Source organism: Lasiosphaeria miniovina, assembly GCF_030549165.1.
Source record: "Lasiosphaeria miniovina strain SMH2392-1A chromosome Unknown B0T26scaffold_3, whole genome shotgun sequence".
NCBI classification, from domain to species: Eukaryota; Fungi; Ascomycota; class Sordariomycetes; order Sordariales; family Lasiosphaeriaceae; genus Lasiosphaeria; species Lasiosphaeria miniovina.
In genome coordinates, this window is record NW_026848222.1 from 3,232,188 (window position 1) to 3,250,184 (window position 17,997).

At 52.6% G+C, this 17,997-nt stretch overlaps 5 protein-coding genes across 5 annotated transcripts; 4 read left to right on the plus strand and 1 right to left on the minus strand.

Annotated features, from left to right (window-relative positions):
• Positions 1–1,263: 1,263 nt before the first annotated feature.
• Positions 1,264–2,881, plus strand: B0T26DRAFT_739770 (catalase; the record flags this gene model as incomplete). Its single annotated transcript, XM_060443758.1, has 5 exons — positions 1,264–1,487; positions 1,576–1,691; positions 1,753–2,207; positions 2,241–2,387; positions 2,417–2,881. 5 exons carry the CDS (start codon positions 1,264–1,266, stop codon positions 2,879–2,881), a joined length of 1,407 nt encoding a protein of 468 aa, XP_060298484.1.
• Positions 2,882–10,477: 7,596 nt separating this feature from the next.
• B0T26DRAFT_749939 (uncharacterized protein) lies at positions 10,478–10,858 on the plus strand (the record flags this gene model as incomplete). Its single annotated transcript, XM_060445165.1, has 2 exons — positions 10,478–10,582; positions 10,637–10,858. 2 exons carry the CDS (start codon positions 10,478–10,480, stop codon positions 10,856–10,858), a joined length of 327 nt encoding a protein of 108 aa, XP_060298485.1.
• Positions 10,859–12,000: 1,142 nt separating this feature from the next.
• On the plus strand, positions 12,001–12,868 carry B0T26DRAFT_606714 (tyrosine phosphatase-like protein; the record flags this gene model as incomplete). Its single annotated transcript, XM_060435830.1, has 3 exons — positions 12,001–12,190; positions 12,327–12,680; positions 12,807–12,868. Coding segments are annotated over 3 exons (606 nt in total), but the record flags the coding sequence as incomplete, so codon positions are not given.
• A 292-nt stretch (positions 12,869–13,160) lies between these two features.
• B0T26DRAFT_640853 (uncharacterized protein) lies at positions 13,161–14,602 on the minus strand (the record flags this gene model as incomplete). Its single annotated transcript, XM_060437274.1, is given in 4 exon segments — positions 13,161–13,285; positions 13,349–14,288; positions 14,308–14,481; positions 14,561–14,602. 4 exon segments carry the CDS (start codon positions 14,600–14,602, stop codon positions 13,161–13,163), a joined length of 1,281 nt encoding a protein of 426 aa, XP_060298487.1.
• Positions 14,603–15,654: 1,052 nt separating this feature from the next.
• B0T26DRAFT_703216 (Poly(A) polymerase central domain-containing protein) lies at positions 15,655–17,914 on the plus strand. Its single transcript, XM_060441658.1, has 2 exons — positions 15,655–16,827; positions 16,878–17,914. The coding sequence occupies exons 1-2, from the start codon at positions 15,934–15,936 to the stop codon at positions 17,802–17,804; spliced, it is 1,821 nt and encodes a 606-aa protein (XP_060298488.1). The 5' UTR covers positions 15,655–15,933; the 3' UTR covers positions 17,805–17,914.
• The last annotated feature ends 83 nt before the right edge of the window (positions 17,915–17,997 follow it).

Consider the following 17,997-nt stretch of genomic DNA (forward strand, 5'->3'; position numbering starts at 1 on the left):
TAATGCTTGTGAAGAGGGCCGTGGGCCAGGCCGCCAGTCGATTTGGTGGAAAGTGTGCTCACGTTGCTTAAAAGGTTGAGGAGTGCTTGACATTCACCGGAAGGCAGTTTGGCGAGGCTTGTAAGTTGCTTATACGTATTAGGGACTCAGATTGAATAGAATCTCCGTGTCCTACGCAGCATATCATTTAACATAGTCTGCACCGTCGTGGCCCGAGAGTAAAAACGTTAGGCCAGTTTCCTTGCGGAGAACGGAACAGGGACATGAATATTCTTGTATCCGTGCCTGTTTCCACGACATCACGACAGCCTGAAGGCGCATCAGATCAGTTTGACAATACGGACATCACTTTAGAAATGACTCAGACTCTCAACACTAAACAGGCGGGGGAGCGCTTGCGTGCGTCCGAAACAGGAATTCCACCAGATACTACGTGTGCCGGCCTTTTGGGTGTTTGTCAGCGCCATGCGCAAGATGCCGTCCTCCGCAATTCCAACGGTGAGGGTCGGGTTTCCGGTTGTGGGCGAACGGCGGCATTCGGAATGTTTGTCCAGTGTGACTCTAGAGAGATATTCTAATAATGATCCCTGATCCGCCCGCCTTTCAGGGGATAGACGGAATAGTGGGGGGGGAACTGTAAGTGGTTTCTCCGCATTTCCGGGGCACTTTTCCAACGTTGCGCGAACCGCGTCAGTTTATGTTTGTCACTGGGGACAGCGGATGGGCGCGAAAGCACGAGACGATCCATACGGGCCATAACCCAAAGTCCTTCGATCCCTTCGAAGAATCACTATGTCAGGCCATTTGAAGCATCTAGTGCAAACGTGATGCTCCAGGCAGTTCAGTACCCGTTGTCACTCCGCACTGTCGTTGGCTAGGGCGGCGCAGAGGGTCTCTAGGGGTCTCTCCTTTATGTACAATACATGCTTGCATATGCCTGCCGCTCCATTGGCTGACCCAACCAACTTGTGGTATTCTTCTCTCACGCCGTTCGGCTACCCGGAAGCCGCCACCGCCATGGACCCATCCAGCAGTCCTCGGAGGTCACCGGGACATGGGGCTCTTCGTGCCTCTGTAGGTATTAGTATCCGCCGCCCTCCGCGCTCTCCCGTTGGGTGTTGGTCTTGGCTTGCTTCTCGTTAACAGACGTAAAGAGGAAGTTCCACCTCCAAGCATATTGTCTTCGTTTGGTTTTATAAAGAGATATCACCAGCCTTGTGGCACTCTTAAACCAAGCTCGGTATCCCCAAATAACCATCCAACATGGCCAGTGACACCAAGCCTGCCTCCACCTTCCGGTATGGCGAAAAACCAGTATACACCACGTCCAATGGCTGCCCCGTAGAAAGCCCGCAGAAGTTCCAGCGCATCAGCAATGGTCCGGTCCTCCTCCAGGACTTCCATCTGCTCGACCTGCTTGCCCACTTCGACCGAGAACGTATTCCCGAGCGTGTTGTCCACGCCAAGGGTGCCGGCGCGTACGGCGGGTAAGCCCATATCCCAGCTTAAAGGCCATATGACACATTTTCTCATCACTATCTTACTATTTTAGTTTGAGGTGACGCATGACATCAGCGACCTGACCTCGGTTGATATGCTCAATGGCGTCGGCAAGAAGACGCCACTCGTCGCCCGTTTCTCAACCGTCGGCGGCGAGAAGGGCTCGGCTGACACGCCCCGGGACCCTCGAGGTTGGTCCAGTCTGTACTCGTGGTGTCTCTTGAACGCAGATCTCGACTAACAGTACCGCAGGCTTTTCCCTCGAGTTCTATACGCAAGAGGGCAACTGGGACTGGGTCTACAACAACACTCCAGTCTTCTTCATCCGAGACCCGACCAACTTCCCAGTCTTCATACACACGCAGAAGCGAAACCCCCAGGCCAACCTTAAGGACGCCACCATGTTCTGGGACTACCTCTCAACCCACCAGGAAAGCGTCCACCAGGTGATGACGCTCTTCTCGGACCGCGGGACCCCCTACTCGTACAGGCACATGCACGGCTACTCTGGCCACACGCACAAGTTCACGAAGCCCGACGGCTCCTTCGTCTACGTGCAGACGCACTTGAGGACGGACCAGGGAGTCAAGACGTTTACTAACGAAGAGGCCGGCAAGATGGCGGCCGAGAACCCGGACTGGAACACGCAGGACCTCTTCGAGGCGATCCAGCGCGGCGAGTACCCGAGCTGGTCCGTCTTCATCCAGGTCCTCACACCAGAACAGGCTGAGAAGTTCTAGTGGAACATCTTCGACCTAACCAAGGTATGGCCGCAGGCCGAGGTGCCGCTCCGGCCTGTCGGTAAGTTCACGCTCAACAGGAACCCGGAGAGCTACTTCGCCGAGATCGAGCAGGTCGCCTTCTCCCCGTCCCATCTCGTCCCCGGTGTCGAGCCGTCGGCGGACCCGTGCTGCAGGGGTGGCTCTTCTCGTACCCGGACACGCAGCGCCACCGGCTCGGCGTCAACTACCAGCAGATCCCCGTCAACGCGCCGCTCAACGCCTTCAACCCGTTCCAGCGCGACGGCGCCATGGCCGTCAACGGCAACTACGGCGCCAACCCGGGCTACCCGAGCAGCTACCACCCGCTGACGTACAAGCCCGTGTCGCCCGCGCTAGCCGCCCACGAGCAGTGGGCCGGCTCCGTCGTCAACGCCGTTTTTGCCGAGGTCGGCCCCGCTGACTACGTGCAAGCTGCGGCGCTGTGGCAGGTTCTAGGCCGGACGCCTGGCCAGCAGGACAACTTTGTCTACAATGTCGCCGTGCACTTGTGCGGCGCGCATGTCGACACCCGTGAGCGCACGTACGGAATGTTCGCCAACGTCGACGCGGGCCTAGGCGCGAGGATCCGGGAAGAGACGGAGAAGAATGTCAAGAAGTAAGTAAGGGGGCGGTGTAGTGACGACGTGTGCCATGTAAATTAATACACCAGGGTGGTTGTGGATAGGATACCCTCTGCTTCTCTCCTCAGTAAAAACTAAATATAATTTCTCAAGAGCAAGAGTGTAGTTGGCTTCTCCATTATGAGGTAGGTACCTAGTCATCCGTGGCTTGCCTTTGGCTATGGACTCTTCCAATGGTGGTAGAGGGTTTCATTTCCTCTGGTTGAGCTATCGCAATGTCGGCTTGAAAAGCAGTCCATGTCACTGAAATAGGATATTTAATCTTAGAGCTCAAGAATATTTGAGTACTACTCTTATGAAACCACAATAGTTATTATCTAGAAAGAAACAGCCCCTGCAGCTCCCACGTCTATTCATATCCTGCGAGATCGTTATTTGCCAAGTGCGCTGATAGCCCGACCAGTCGATGAGGTATCTATCATGCCTGCCGGTTGGTTCGGCTCACCTCCTGCTTTTTGGTCGGCAGCACCAGAAGAGACAGGCACAGAAAGCTCCAATGCAGAGAATATCGGTCTCGCAGCAGCACTCGCAACAATCGCAACACCACTCTTCACCGTCGTCGTCACCACCGCGCAGGTCCATTGTCATGGGCGCTTGCGTTTTCTATTAGTTGTTGGTTAGCGTTGGCCCTTTTGGGTTCCTCTCGGGCCTTGCCGGCAACATCAAGCAAAACATCATTAAATAGGAAAGAGGCCCCATTCGAGGACAGGGCAGCTGCCGCCTCTCCTCGGGAAAAGAAGGTCTGAACTAAGCGGGGCCCGGCCACCACACCAGGACTTCTCCTCGGCTCCACGGTCTGGTTGAGGCCGATTGGTTTGGCCAGTGAAAAGAGAGCAGCTGAAAAAAAGTGGGTATGGTAGCCAGGGCTCGGCACAGGCGCGGCATATACTATCTTGTCAAGAGAAAGATCGGGGAGGTTCATGTTTGGCAGCAGTGAGGACATTGACGATGAGTGGGAAGTGCAAATGTAAGGGAGTAGATTTCACGGTGATCCCAGCAGAGCGGTTGCCAAGAACTAGATGCCTTGTTGCCAAGAGCGCGCCCGTCTTGGCTTTGCGGGGGAAACTCAAAATGGGAATCGGGGATCGACGCTGCATGAGAATTTTGACTTACGGGCTGCATCATCTCCATCGATACCGGCTGGGCCGCCATGGCCATGTCCTGCTGGTTGGAAGACATGATGTACGTAGCAGGACGATGTGGGATTGAGAAGCCAAGGACGATGGCGTTGAAGAGGTGGAAACCGACGAGATCAACGGAAAGCAAAAAAAAAATGTACTGGGTATGATGGATGGAGCAGGGCGGGACCTCCTCCTTGGCAGAACCGTCAACTTATACCCATCCGCCCTGCCCGCCAAATACGTAGCAACGGAATGGTGTGGGACCCCAACCGCCCAGCTCTAGCCCAATAGCCTTGTCTCATGGAGCCACAAGCCGCCATTCTTAATTAGATGAGTGTGACAAGGAGGCCGTCGGCCCACAGACGGACTCGTTGGCGCGACGCCTCCTCCTCTGGGCGCAGGGTTCTCGGCTGAAGCACCACGGCTTCGCGCAACCCGCAGACTGGTAGTGCTGTTGGATCCGCGGCAGACCACTGCGACAGAGGATGAAACTGACAGAACGGTCTGAAAGAGGCAGACGGATACGCGTAGCGCACCCGCCTCTGCCCGTCGGAGATAAGAGCCCATACGCGGCGACGGTGATCCTGCTATGAGAAAGGAAACGAAAAACACCATAGATCATCTCGCACTTCCCAGCCAGATAGTTATGCCAGGAAACTAACAGTCGCTAACGACTGGACGTCTTGTAGGTCGAGGTCCATCTCGCGAGGGTTGCTCTGCTTGGGGTAGCTGAGATGAGGTGAGCATCGTGATTTGGAACAGTTGGTGTAGCTCTCAAATAAGGGGTCTTTCCGGCTCAGCATGTACATGTACAATGCTACCCTACCCGCCTTCCCGCCGCACAGTGCCCACCACAAGCTTCTGTGCCGTTGTTCTTCCAACCTACGGATGTCCACCCCAAAAGTTCTGTCCAAGCGCTAAAAACGCCACTACCGTTATTTACATACTCAGGCTTCGACCCCTTTCTTCCGGCCCTCCTTATATTCATTCCCTCCACCTAACTGAATAATTTGCTCAAAATGCCAAGGAATCCTCTCAATCCACGCCTGGATCTGTTCTTGCTTCACATCTTTCCAACAACGCTCCCACGATTTGATGGCCTCCTGACGGCTTTTCGGTGCCCATTTTTTCGTAGTGTATCTTTTCATCCATGGCCAACATGGCTCAATTGGATTAAGGTCGGGTGAGTTGCCTGGCCAAAGGAGTCGTTTAACTTGGTGAAAGCTGAAAATCCGATCTTGGATATGATGAGCGTGTGCTGGAGCCCCGTCTTCTTGGACCAGTGTACCAGGCTGATCCTTTTCACACTCTTTCGCAAATGGAAAGAGTTTAGGAATAAGGATCTTCTTCTGGTAACGATACCAGTCGATTCCACCTTTTCCTCCTGGTTAATTTGCCATTCTTTTTGTTCCATCTCCACTGAGGTTTTCGGCCAGGAATAGGGGCTAAAGATAACCTCCTTATTCCAGTTTGAAGCTCCCATTCTTTCTGAAAAATCGGTTCCAGCTCTTCATTCATCTTCTCAATATCCTTCTCTGCTTGTTCTTTTTCTTGTTTTGTTTCTGGAAGCCAGCAATGAAAAGGACCTTTCTTATCATAGGAAAAACAACCCCAAAACATAAACTCGGAATATCCTTTCCAACGCTCACGAATAGCACTTCGTACAAATCGTTCATCCTTTGTCCTCCAAATACGATAACCACCACGACGAGAAGAAGAACAACAGCAGTTTCATCTGACCAAATAATACGTTTCCAATCTTCAAGTATCCAGTCTTGATTGGCTAAACACCACTGGAGACGGGCTTCTTTCATCTTCTTCGTCAATCCAGGCTTCCTCGTCGGTTTGGCCTTTTTGAAACCTGCTTTTTTGAGGATCCGAAGGATCGTCATAGCTGAGATCTCGATCCCCTCGAGGCTGAGCTCACCAACCAGATCAGCAGCAGTTTTTTCACGGCCGTATCGATTAGTTCGCACCTTGGTGATAAATTTCTCGATATTTCCAGGGGTTTGTTTTGATGGACGGCCAGAACGAGGAGCATCTTCAAGCCATTCATCTTTCAAGGTAAACGGCCGGAGATTCGGCTCAAACCCACGCTCAATAGCTCGAGCATAGATACGATTGATCTGTCGGACAGATATGCCAGTTTCTTGATGGATTTCAGCAGAGGTTTTGCCACCGACTGGGGATTTTAATGTAACAATAAGAGCTCGGGTTGTAAGACTGGTATTAGGAGGCATTTTGTTGTGTTGACAGGTTGATGTGCGGGGTTTCTGGCTAGGAGTGGGGTATATGGCTAAGACCTGGACCAAAATAATATGTAAATAACGGTGGTGGCGTTTTTAGCGCTTGGACAGAACTTTTGGGGTGGACATCCGTAGTGTCGGGTTTCTAGATGAGGTGTTATCTTTTTATTCCGGACTACCTGTAGACCCGTATTGCCAATAATCCGATCGAAAAGCACTTGCTTACCTAGGCCTCACTACTTCGAAGGGGCAATTAATGTTGGGCAATTAATGTTGTGCGATCAACACTAGGCTGGGACGGTTGCCGCCCAGGTAAAAATAATGCCGAGACGATCTTTCCCAACGAGTTTGGCCCACTTTCCCCAATCGAAAGCCTCGCCTGGCCTGCACGATTGGAGAAGACAGCAGCCCTACGAAGTTCCCTGACCTTGAGAGGTTGGGCGGGGCGGGGTACGGTTGTGGGCACGGCAATGGAACACCACCTCGCTTTCCCAGCTTCCATTGTCAGTAGGAGCTTAGTGTAGGTCCTCCGCATCCATAACGGGGCCACTTCTTCGGCCGAGTTTGGGCACTTCCACTACAAATTTGCCCTCATTCTCACCAAGTTCTGGCTCGTTCGCTGGTGCGGGCAAGGCCGCGTGAGAGTGGTTGTTTAGTCCCCCGTACCCCGTACTGACGCAAAGACTGAGCCGACGTTTTCCGAGGCCAGTTTGTGATGCTTTTTGCGACTGAGGGTTACCTGTATTGACTCTAACCCTCAAAAGCATTGCAATCATCAATGCTTTCCTTTCCTAAAGCTATTCCTAGGAGGGCTGAATGGCAGTTTGTGTTGGCTTTCTTCGGGAGCAGTGCCGTTAGGAATGAAGACCACAAACTGAAAAGCTGTGATGTCCTGTTAAAGGTAAACATTTGAGAAACCCATAAAAGGGGCTTAGAAGTCGCGTGTGTGTGTTGAACTCGGGCGACCCCGAGCTTTGTGGTCGAATTCGAGCCTTTCATCCAAAATTCACATCATTTTCCACTTCGTTGTGACCCCTGAACAATAAAGTCCAACAACAACAACAACAGCATGAAACGATGCGGAATACGCCAAATGCTTGCCATAAATATGCTTTAGCTGTAGACTTTATTTCCAATTGCCCCATTGCACACAACGAAGCTCGCCAGGGCCTAAAATCTCCCCCCTCGTTAGTAACTTCTTGCGTCGCCTCTTGCGTTCTCAGCTTGGAAACTATTTAATTTATCGCTACCATTTCCCCCTTCCTCGGTCCCGGCACCAGCCTCATCCTTTTCTCCTCTTGCCCATTGATAAAGCCGAGAGGCAGTAGAAGAGTCATTCTTTGAGTTAACCAGTCTTGCGAAGGATCTCTATAAGTCGCTTCCCCAGACTGTCATCGATAAGATAACGACGATGGGCTTGGCCATATCCTGTGATGGAACGAAGCATGGATATATGATCAACAACACTACTCTCAAACGTCTGTTCGTTATTCCCTGCTGTTACTAAACACGCTGTTTGGCTTGGTTGTGACGAAGAACCGGAGCGACAGCAGCAAGGCCTATGTCGAGCTTGACAAACTCATGATCAAGAAGACACAAGGAGAGATGCGCAGAGTAGACCGGCACTCTGACAGGAGCTGTTATAATAAGCCCGACTGAGACGAGGCCGCAAGAGACAATAAAAAAGCGGAGCGAGTTAAGCTTGACCATTATCTTATCATCTCGTTCAACGCAAATTCCAATGAGTCCAGGGTGAGACTCAGATACTAATTTGGATGATTTCTGGTTTGTATGCTCTCCGGAATCAAAGAACAGGATGATAGCTTAGAGGAACAAGAGATAGACGGATTCTAAGGATGTTGATCCGTTGACAAAACTCATCGTAGAGTATCTCGATATATTTGCGTCAAAACCAGTCCCTGATATACGAAGCACAGGTCGTCAGGTTATGGATTTGAGCAAAGGGAGCAGTGTATAGACAAGAAGTAAGTTCCAGAAGGTCGCCAGGGCTGTTGAAAGGCTTCAAACCGAGTTAGTTCTCAAGCGACTCGCACTTGAAGCCCTGGAGGCTGAGTTGGAAAGACCCAAGCCCAAAAAAACGGAGGAAAAACCCAAGCCCGAACAAGCGCTCTATGGACCTGGGGACTAGATTACTAGGTGGTGAGGCTCAATCAGAACATCAAGTCGAAGAGATGGAAGACGAACAAGACGTTCAGGATGACGTCCTACAAGATTGACTAGATCTAGCTGTCCGGCTCGCTATATGGCTTGAACTACTAATTGCCTTCATTTCGCTATATTTGGCTTGCGAATAGCTTCAAAATTGATCATATACTCGTTGCTTTCGGATCTTGTGTTTTGGTGACCCAGTAGGGGGTGGGGGATGGTAGGCAGATCCAACCCCCCCTACCATCGACAAGAGATCTTCTTTACCAGGCATTCGAAAAAGGGAGATAGGCCTCTAGGATTCTATACTAGGGGTTTGAAAACTTTCCGCCTCTCTTTGAGAAAAACGTTTAGGGCGAGCTGTAAAGTAATAAGCCAGGCGGGGGGATTTTCGTAGCGTTCGTTGCTAGCAGCTCCGTCAGTGTCTCTGTCACCGCCAACATCGTCATCCGAAGAGTGTAATACAGCCAGGCTACCATGTAATTTTTTTTTGGCGAGAATGTGCTAAAAGAGTGACTTCCTGCTCCCTGTATTTATGGTCTACACTATATCCCCTGGGGAAGTCGTGCTTCTGATTAGTCGAGTGTTGCCCAAATGCCTCGTTCTGACTCAGGCTCTCGGTCCAGGACTTCAGGCACGTCCAGGGACTCAGATCCTCCCCGACGCCGTTGGTGACTCATTAGTCAGACTAATGCGGGCCTGGCCCTACTTTCCATTCCCCACGGAGCTGGTGATGACCTGGAAGGATGCGGACAGGTGGAGGGAAATGCGGACTGTCGCTGCCTGATAAGGTCCGATCTGCATACCTCTTAAGGCGTCCAATGACATGCCCACGGAAATGAGACCCTTGTCACGGGCCCGCCAAAACAATCCAATGTTATTTAGAGTTCCCCACACCAAGTGTCCTAGGTTTCCTATTTCCATGTCTCCAGTCCTAATCTCACATCCGCTTTTCCATTAGACCCCACTGCGATACCGAATAGCTCCCTGTATCTAATGGCAGTTGGGACTATGAGGTTATTAAAATATGAGCCGGACCAAGTCGTGCAAATTGCTGTCTGAGTTCCTCCCAAGCTTGATTAGGTCGGTTATCGAAAGAAATTATACCTTGTGAGCTTAAAGCTGCCTTATCTACGGAAACGACGCGCACAACTCATCCGAGTCTGAGGTTCAGCAGTTCTATGATCTTTACATAAGAGAAACAGCATCGGGAAAAGAAGGCTAAACAATTTGTTAAGTTGCTACTTAGTAGAGTCTTCATCGGACAAGGTCTGGGAACCTAGGTCGATAAGGTTGCCAAGAAAGTACTTAGTTTTAGATTCCCACTCGAGCTGTAACAACCTCGTAGAAAATATTCACAAGCGAGTCACAAGTTATGGTGAAGGGAACGGGGATTGTATTGTATGATATTTTGACTGTTGCTCAGACCGTTCCGCCGACCAGCAATCGTTGACCCTCGGGGAACAAGTTGAAGTCGGTGGCTTCCGCTGATGGTGCGCCTAAAGCTTTGTCCAAAAAAGGGGATCACTTTAATGAAGAAAATCATTGGTACATTTGTGTCAAGCGAATACAAGGTGGGGTCAAACACGCCAACCAGCTCCAGGACTTTAGCTGCTTCCTGTGCAACCCTGGTCCATCATGGACCCAAGGACGGGACCTACAAGCGTAAGGTAGGTCTGCGATCGTATGTCCCCAGACCAGCCCTACCAGCCGACAGGACTTATAAGTACACGTCAGGCTGGCTAGAATTTCTTCTGGTCCCCATCGCTGTTATTTCCCTCTTACTTCCATTTTGCAAATAAACCGAACCGTACACCAGGAGTGTGCTGCTGACGCAACCCTGGAGGGCGTTTTCTGGAATTATAAACCCGCGACCGCAGCCGAGCTCTGCCATCCTATCTCCATCTAGAGACGCAAAGCCAGAGGCCTCTCCCGCCATATCGCGCCGTCTGTTGACTCGACTGTCAACGGCCAGCAACAAGAGCCACACCGCGAATCAACCCATCTTTCCAACGAGCCTCGACGCTCGCGAGCTGGACAATATGAACTCTTCCTCGCGCGCGCCTGCACCGCCGCCGTTGAAAATCGGCACTGCACGGGCTGCCACAAGCCCAATGTTCACGAGCCCTACCTCTGCCGGCAGCTCTGTAAGTCACACCGCCCTATCTCTTAGCCCACGAGGAGTTCTAACCCGATGGCAGGCTTCGAGGAGCTTTTCGGACGACGAGTACATGGGCATGCTATCGTCGCCCTCCGGCAGTCGAAAGGCGTCGGGGAGCTCAATGGGATCGAGCTCCAGCAGGAAGGCCAAGTGCCCCCCCAATGTCAATGCCCACAGCTACTGCGGCAGGCACTCTGACCAGTATCTCTTCGGGGGGCATTCCCTCGGCGATCTCTGGCGATCCGTCACCAAGAAAGAGTGAAAACCGACCTCGTCCTTCCCCACCTTGGGGGTTCACCAGGCGGTAGAGAGTGTTTCTGTTGGTGCCTAATCGGACACCGACGACATTTCGTCACCTCTTCCTTTCGATTACATCCTTGCACTGGCTGGAACAGTTTGTACGATGCCAAATCTCACTGCATTTAGGGGGAGGGCAGAGAGAGGGTGGGGTGGGACGCTTCCTGTTGGGTAACGCCGGGTCCTGCCCCAGGTCCCCAAGGGGTTGGAAACGGAGTTTTGTTAGTTTTGGATACCTAATGCGTCACGAGTCCATGTCAACGAGAATGATCAGAAACACCACACTGTCTTAAATAGTTTACATTTATCTAATGAAAATTAAAGCAAAGATCTGCTACTTGGAGTCTTATCCTCATCAGGTCAATAGACAGGTACCTAGGTAGACAGCCCCCATCCTACGCCTAAACAGGCACGAATAGTTGCTCTGCAGCAAGTTGTGCCATGAAACTTTCACACATTTCCCCCATACTAAGCTAACAAAAAGCCCTGTTCACAAGAAATTCATTCATTATTACGGAAGAAAGATGGACACAAATCCAAGGCAATTAGTTGCCTAAGCACAGCAGCTATCGGGGAGCCACGTCTGAGATGGTGCGCCGGCTCAAACCACCATCCATCCCGGCTCCCAAGTCGCTCACACCCGAGAGAGAAGTGGGGGGGAGGGGGGATGCGCTGGACCTGCCCGATCAGATGGAATTCTCGTCCTAGGTCCTAGGCTAGTGGGCTGCCGGAGCGAGCCGAGGCTAGGGAGCGCCAGCGGGCCTGGGTCTCCGTCAACGCCAACAAAATGAATATGCACCAATCGGGAGTCAGTCAATCCCTGTCGCAAAGAAAAGAGGCAGAGGATCAAGGACTCAAGAGAAGGAGCAGCGTGGAGCTGAACAAAAATCCCATTCGACTTTCAACACCGACAACCGCTCCGAAGAACATATCCCAGAAAGGGACAACGAAAGAAACGACCTTGCCACCTCAATTGCCAAACGAATAAAAAATAAAATAAAAATAAAAGCAACCCCCGTACGAGACGAACCAATGGCAGGCACGGCAGCAGCAGCATCGAAGAAGTCGGCGGCGCCGGCCCGGCCGAAGAAGAGCGGTAGTGGCGGCGGCTCCGTGGTGAAAAAGGCCTACCTGATCGCGTACAACGCCGCGTCGGCCGTGGCCTGGGCGGCGGTCCTGGGGCGCGTCGCCGTGGTGCTGGCATGGAGGGGTGCGCCGTTTGTGCCGCTGGTCGTCGACAACTTTGCGCGCATCACGCAGACGTTTGCCGTCATGGAGATCTTGCACGCTATTACCGGTTCGTTTTCTGGTTTCTCTCGTCTTTTTTCGTCTCTCTCCCATCCCCCCCTTCTCTTCCTCGGGAATATATATATGCACACTCTCTCAGCCTAACTTAATTCATGGCTAATCGTTTGCTGCTCTTCCTCCCTTAGGCGTCGTCCCCGCGCAGATCTTCACGACGCTGCTGCAGGTGGCCAGCCGGCTGATCCTGGTGTGGGGCATCGCGCTGCCGTTCCCCGAGCTGAGCACGAGCCCGTGGTACTCGTCGATGCTGCTGGCGTGGAGCACGACCGAGGTGGTGCGGTACTCGTACTTTGTCTTCAAACAGGTCGACGCGGTGCCGTCATGGCTTAACTGGATGCGCTACAGCGGCTTCCTCGTGCTCTACCCCGTCGGCATCAGCAGTGAGGTAGCCATGATGCTCAAGGCCGTCGCGGGCCCCGCTGCGAGCCTGTCCGAGTGGTATCCCCTGGCGCTGGTCGCCGTCCTGTTGGCGTACATCCCATGTAAGTGTGATCAAGCCTAGACTACGCCCTGGCTGGTCCATGGTTGAGGGTTGAGAGGAGAATGATGGAGCATCTGCTGCCCAACATCGAGTCGCACTGGCTAACTACTACGGCTTCAATTTCTAGCATCTTTTGTTCTTTACACTCACATGCTGAAGCAGCGCCGGAAGAACGTAGGGGGTGGCGCAAGTGCGGCCCTGAAGAAGCGGCAATAGTTCCTCCTTCTGCAGATCGTGATGCGGTCGTGAGAGAAAGAAGGAGCATCTTCACGATATCTCCTGGGCTGAACAAAGCGACCTTTGTCGTGATTGCGCATGGGCGGCAATTTATTGGTGAGAATTCTTATAGAATGCACAGGCTATATGGTTTTACATAGGTGTTCGTCGAATCTCCTCCTCGAGGATGATTAATAAGAAAAAAAAAGGGTTTGCTATCTTTCATCCCGAAATCAACAAAGACGCCCGCTCGCCGCAGCCGTCATTAAGCGCGGACCGTATCGCCAAAACTGCTTTCGTACCAATCATTCTGCAACCAGCTGGCAATTATGTCCCTTGCGTTCATCGCTAGCCTTTCATAACCCGGGTTCTCCTTGGGTTCGAACATAGCTGTCGACTTCCTGTCAGCGTGCGCGCTATCCGAACTATTCGACATGAGAGCCAAGGACTTACCCATGTGAGCTTCGATTTCATCAGTGGCCTTGTCATTGATTGCTTCCCGCCAATCACCAGCCTGATCCCGCTGCGGTACAACACAGAATGTTCGCTGGCCACTCACTATTGTCCCAATACTGCTCGTTTTGGAACTCGCTGCCTTCCCTAGGCGCGTATAAAAATTCCCGAATCCGACTCCGAGTTCTTTGTTAAGCCGCACCATGTATGCGGTTCGCCGTCGTAGCTCCTCCTTCCGAGCCAGGCATCCTACAAACTCCATATGCGATGTCGCCCAGCTCCAACCCTGGCTGATCTGGTCGCGGTTGATATATGCGGCCGCCCCGGTGGCTGCTACGGCCCCGACGACCCCTGCAACCATGGCAATATTGCCCCATTTGCCCCAGCCGCCCTTGTTGGCGGCAGCAGGCTTGTCTCTGTCGTTTCTGTCCGGAGCCGGCAGGGCAGGGGCCGGCGGGTTGCGCATTGCTGACGACTCGGCCCCCGCTGCTCTCGCTCCTCCCCACAGCCCCGTCAGCCCGCTCAGCTGTGATATAGCTGTCGAGGCTGTGGTAATCTTACTCTCGGCGCCATGCGCAACAACGCCGGGCGAGATACCTAGAAACGGGGTATCGAAGGCGAGAACGCCCTGGATATAGGGGAACATTAGCGAGTTCGGCGATGGCGGTTGCGGGGGAGGTGTTGGGGTGGCGCCGGCGGCGTTGGGCTTCGGATTGTCGTCGGTTGCTGGGTTGGTGCTTCCATGAATGGGCTGTTCGGAAGCGAGTGTAATGGCGGTCTCGGCGGCTACGATCCCACCCATCGAGTGCCCAATCAAGATGACATGGACCGACGGGTCAATGGTCGGAGAGGCGGCGCCGGCGGCGACTTCGAGGTCGATGACCTTGTTGAGAAGCCTAGGATTCAGCTTAGTGTAAGCAAGCCCGTTGCTTTTGCCAGCCTACATTCAACAACACGACTTCCATATCAACATACCAGTCATTAAACCTCCCGACGCACTCGCCCAGGTCGCCCCTTGTTTCGTACTTGGGGTACACAATCGCCTTTACTTCGATTTTGGGGAGGGCGGCGGCCACGAGCCGCCGCAGATGCTCGGTGAAGGCATAATTGTCTCCAAAGGTCGACTCATTCCCCTGGGAACAACGTAGTTAGCGACTTGGAACGCCTGTGACCGGCGCAGCGGCTGACTGGCGCGCGAGTAGAGGGGCACACCTTGAAGCCGTGAATAAAGCAGAGCAGAAGTGTCTTTTTCATTGTAGACCTACATCGAACTCGGGGACAGGTTGCGAGGATGGGGAAACTCACCCGCTCCAGCTGTTAGGTATGTCTATTAGTGGGGGCGGGGCACGGCTGGGAGCCTGGGGTGGATCTGACGGGTTCCATGCCGCTGTGGAGTTGGAACACTTCGGCTAGAGAGTCGGCGTATCTCCGAGCGAAGTCAAGCCTGAGAGTGCCTTGGTTTAACTTCAAGTAGATACAGTCCTTCGGCTTATTACCGCGCTGTTTTACAGGTGGTATTATTTATCTTGAATAAAACCCGTCATCTAGGTACCTAGGAATGTTATTTGCATTTGGTGTTCAACATGGAAATCGTGATTCCCTTTTGCCAACCTGAAGACTTCTTCGTTGCTGCAACTTCCCCTTCAGACGAACTAAACTACAGAACAAGTGAGGTAGAGCAGCTAAGATTGAGTAGAACTGCAATTAGTCTCTGCACTATACTCTCGTAAATACAACACTGAAGAACACAGCGGGCACTTTAAGACGTAACTGCTAAGCTGCCATAGCATTTCGTAAGCTGGGGCATCTCGCCTAGAAATGCCTTGTGGGGGCATTTGAAGGATTGAGATACGGACATGGCTTTGGGAATTCTGTATCGAGGGTTTGATGGATTCTTAGGTGTATCTACCGCTCCCCGCAGAGAAATAACAAGGGCGAGCTGCTAGGCACATCAGTTACCTAAGGTCTTTACGGCTTCCATTTAGAAAGCCCAACGCTAATGACTGTCATTCAGAGACAGAGACTGGATTTTAAATACTCGTACATTGCCCCCATAACGCGTGGTGCTGAGCTTAAAAGCGCGGGACCATACCGTGCAGCCCCTGGGCTCGCCCCACCTCAGCCGCTTAACGAAGTGGCTCGTGCGGACGCACGCGGTTAAGCCTCCAGGTTTGCGGTGCGCGAACTTGTCTTCTTGTTCCTTCCTTCGAGTTCTCGCCCTCTATTTGGCGACGATGACCTTTAGTCCCCCGTCATTTCGGCATTTCCAGCAGCATCTCGATCATAGGCAATGCCAACGCGTCGCCGTATTATGACTTGAAATTTTCCCGACTTACTACCTCTCCTAACCCCCCCCCCCCCCTCTCCCCCCCAAACACCGTCATCGCCGCCGTTTCTGTCATTCTTTCCCCGATTTTTGTTTGCCGTGCGTGCTCCTCGACGGCCTACCATTCCTTTCTTCTCTCTTTCACATTCGACACCCCCGGGTATTTCTGAACGGCATTTTTTTCTCCGAATCAACAACCGCCGCGAGCCCCTCTGACTTGGGTTGGCCATCGTCTCTCGGCGAAGTTGCCTCTTCGACCATGTCCGAACGAGTTTTTGGCGTCACGCCACCCATCTCGACAGCACTCCCGACCGAGGCTGAAAAACGATCGAATGAGGCGCTATTTAGGGAACTAAAGTCGCAGGGCACGTTTGAGACGCCGGCCGGCGTCGAGAAGAGACAGCGTATCCTCAGGTCCCTCGAGGAGATCACTAACGAGTTTGTCAGAAGGGCAGCGCGCGAAAAGGAGCCGAAAAATTCAATCCTCATCCGCGATGCTCATGGCAGGGTCTTCACATATGGTAGCTATCGTCTGGGAGTGTACGGGCCTGGGACCGATATCGACACCCTTGTTGTTGCTCCGAAATACGTCACGGTCGATCAGTATTTCGCCATATTTCCGGGTCTGCTTGTCGAGATGGCTCCTCCAGGCGCCATTACCGACTTGACCCCAGTACCCGAGGCATTTGTGCCAATTATCAAGTTTGAGTACTCTGGTATCAGCATCGACCTCATATTTTGCTCCATCCAGACGCTCAAACAGCTGCCAACCGAGAAGGATTGGACTTTGCAGGACAACAGTCTCCTGCGCGGCCTAAGCGAGAACGAAGTGCGGTCGCTCAACGGCACCAGGGTCACGGACGAAATTCTTAACCTAGTTCCTGAACCAGCCACGTTCAAGTTGGCTCTCCGAGCCATAAAGCTTTGGGCGCAGCGGAAAGCCATCTACGCCAACATCATGGGATACCCGGGAGGAGTCGCGTGGGCCATGCTCGTGGCCAGGGTCTGCCAGCTATACCCAAAGGCCACCAGTGCGTTAATCGTGAACAAGTTCTTCAACATCATGTTCAAGTGGCCGTGGCCGCTTCCTGTTCTCTTGAAGGACATTGAGTACGGCCTCTCAGTCACCCGTATGGCGGTGTGGAATCCAAAGGTAAGCATCCTTACCGTTTTCACTACGCTGATGTCTTACCACCGATACAGCTCTATCAGTGGGACAGAAACCACAGGATGCCGATCATCACGCCTGCCTACCCGTCCATGTGTGCAACCCACAATATTGGCAAGTCGTCCATGGCTGTGATCCAGCAAGAGTTGTCCCGGGGGGTTCAAGTCACAGAGGAGATAATGGTTGGGAGAAGACCCTGGAAGGATCTCTTCTCGAAGCATTCTTTCTTTACGACAGGGTTTAGGTATTACCTGACGGTCATCTCGTCGAGCAGGACCAAGGAGGCTCAGAATGCTTGGTCAGGATATGTTGAGTCGAGAGTGCGAATGCTTGTACAGAAGCTCGAGATGCACCCATCCATCGGCCTTGCCCGGCCATTCAACAAAGGTTACGACAGAGTGCATATGTGCAAGAACGACAGCGAAATCGAAGAGGTGCAAATCGGCAGTCTCAAATATTTAGCCAAGCCGACCGACGAGGCAGGGACCGAGGACACCAAGGCCGAAGTTAAACCCGAAACTAAACCCGAAATCAAGACCGAGGACGGCACCTCGCCGCCTGTCAAGATGGAGGGCGTGGAAAAGATGGAAAATGGCGTTGGAGTGAAGAGGGAGCAAGATGAGGCCCCGGTGAAACTTGAGGACCTGCCTAAGCATGCCCCCGAAGTAAAGATTTTTACCACTAACCATTACATCGGCTTACAGCTAGCGGAAGGGGCGAAATCTCTAGATCTGTCGAGGGAGGTCAATGACTTCAAGGCCATGTGCACATCCAACGAGGCATTTGACAAGAATCTGAACTTTCTGACAATTCAGCATGTCAAGAATGTAGACCTGCCCGACGATGTGTTCGAGCCCAGCGAAGTCAAGCCATCCAAACCCATTAAGAAGAAGCGAATGGCAGAGGAGGAGCCCCCGAAGCCGGCGGCGAAGCGCCAGCAGACGGCAACGGCCGCAGGCTAGTAGCGGGCAGAGGGAACTACGTCTGCTATATATTCCCCCCTGGGCTTCTTTCTCAACTGTGTAACTACATAGAGTTGTTAGAGTAATGAAAATTAAATTCTGTGGCGTAAGTGTCTCGTCAACGACAGAGCTGTTCACCGTGTCTACTGCTGTCTTTCTTCGGTGGAGCGTCTAGTATTATGGTTGGTTACAG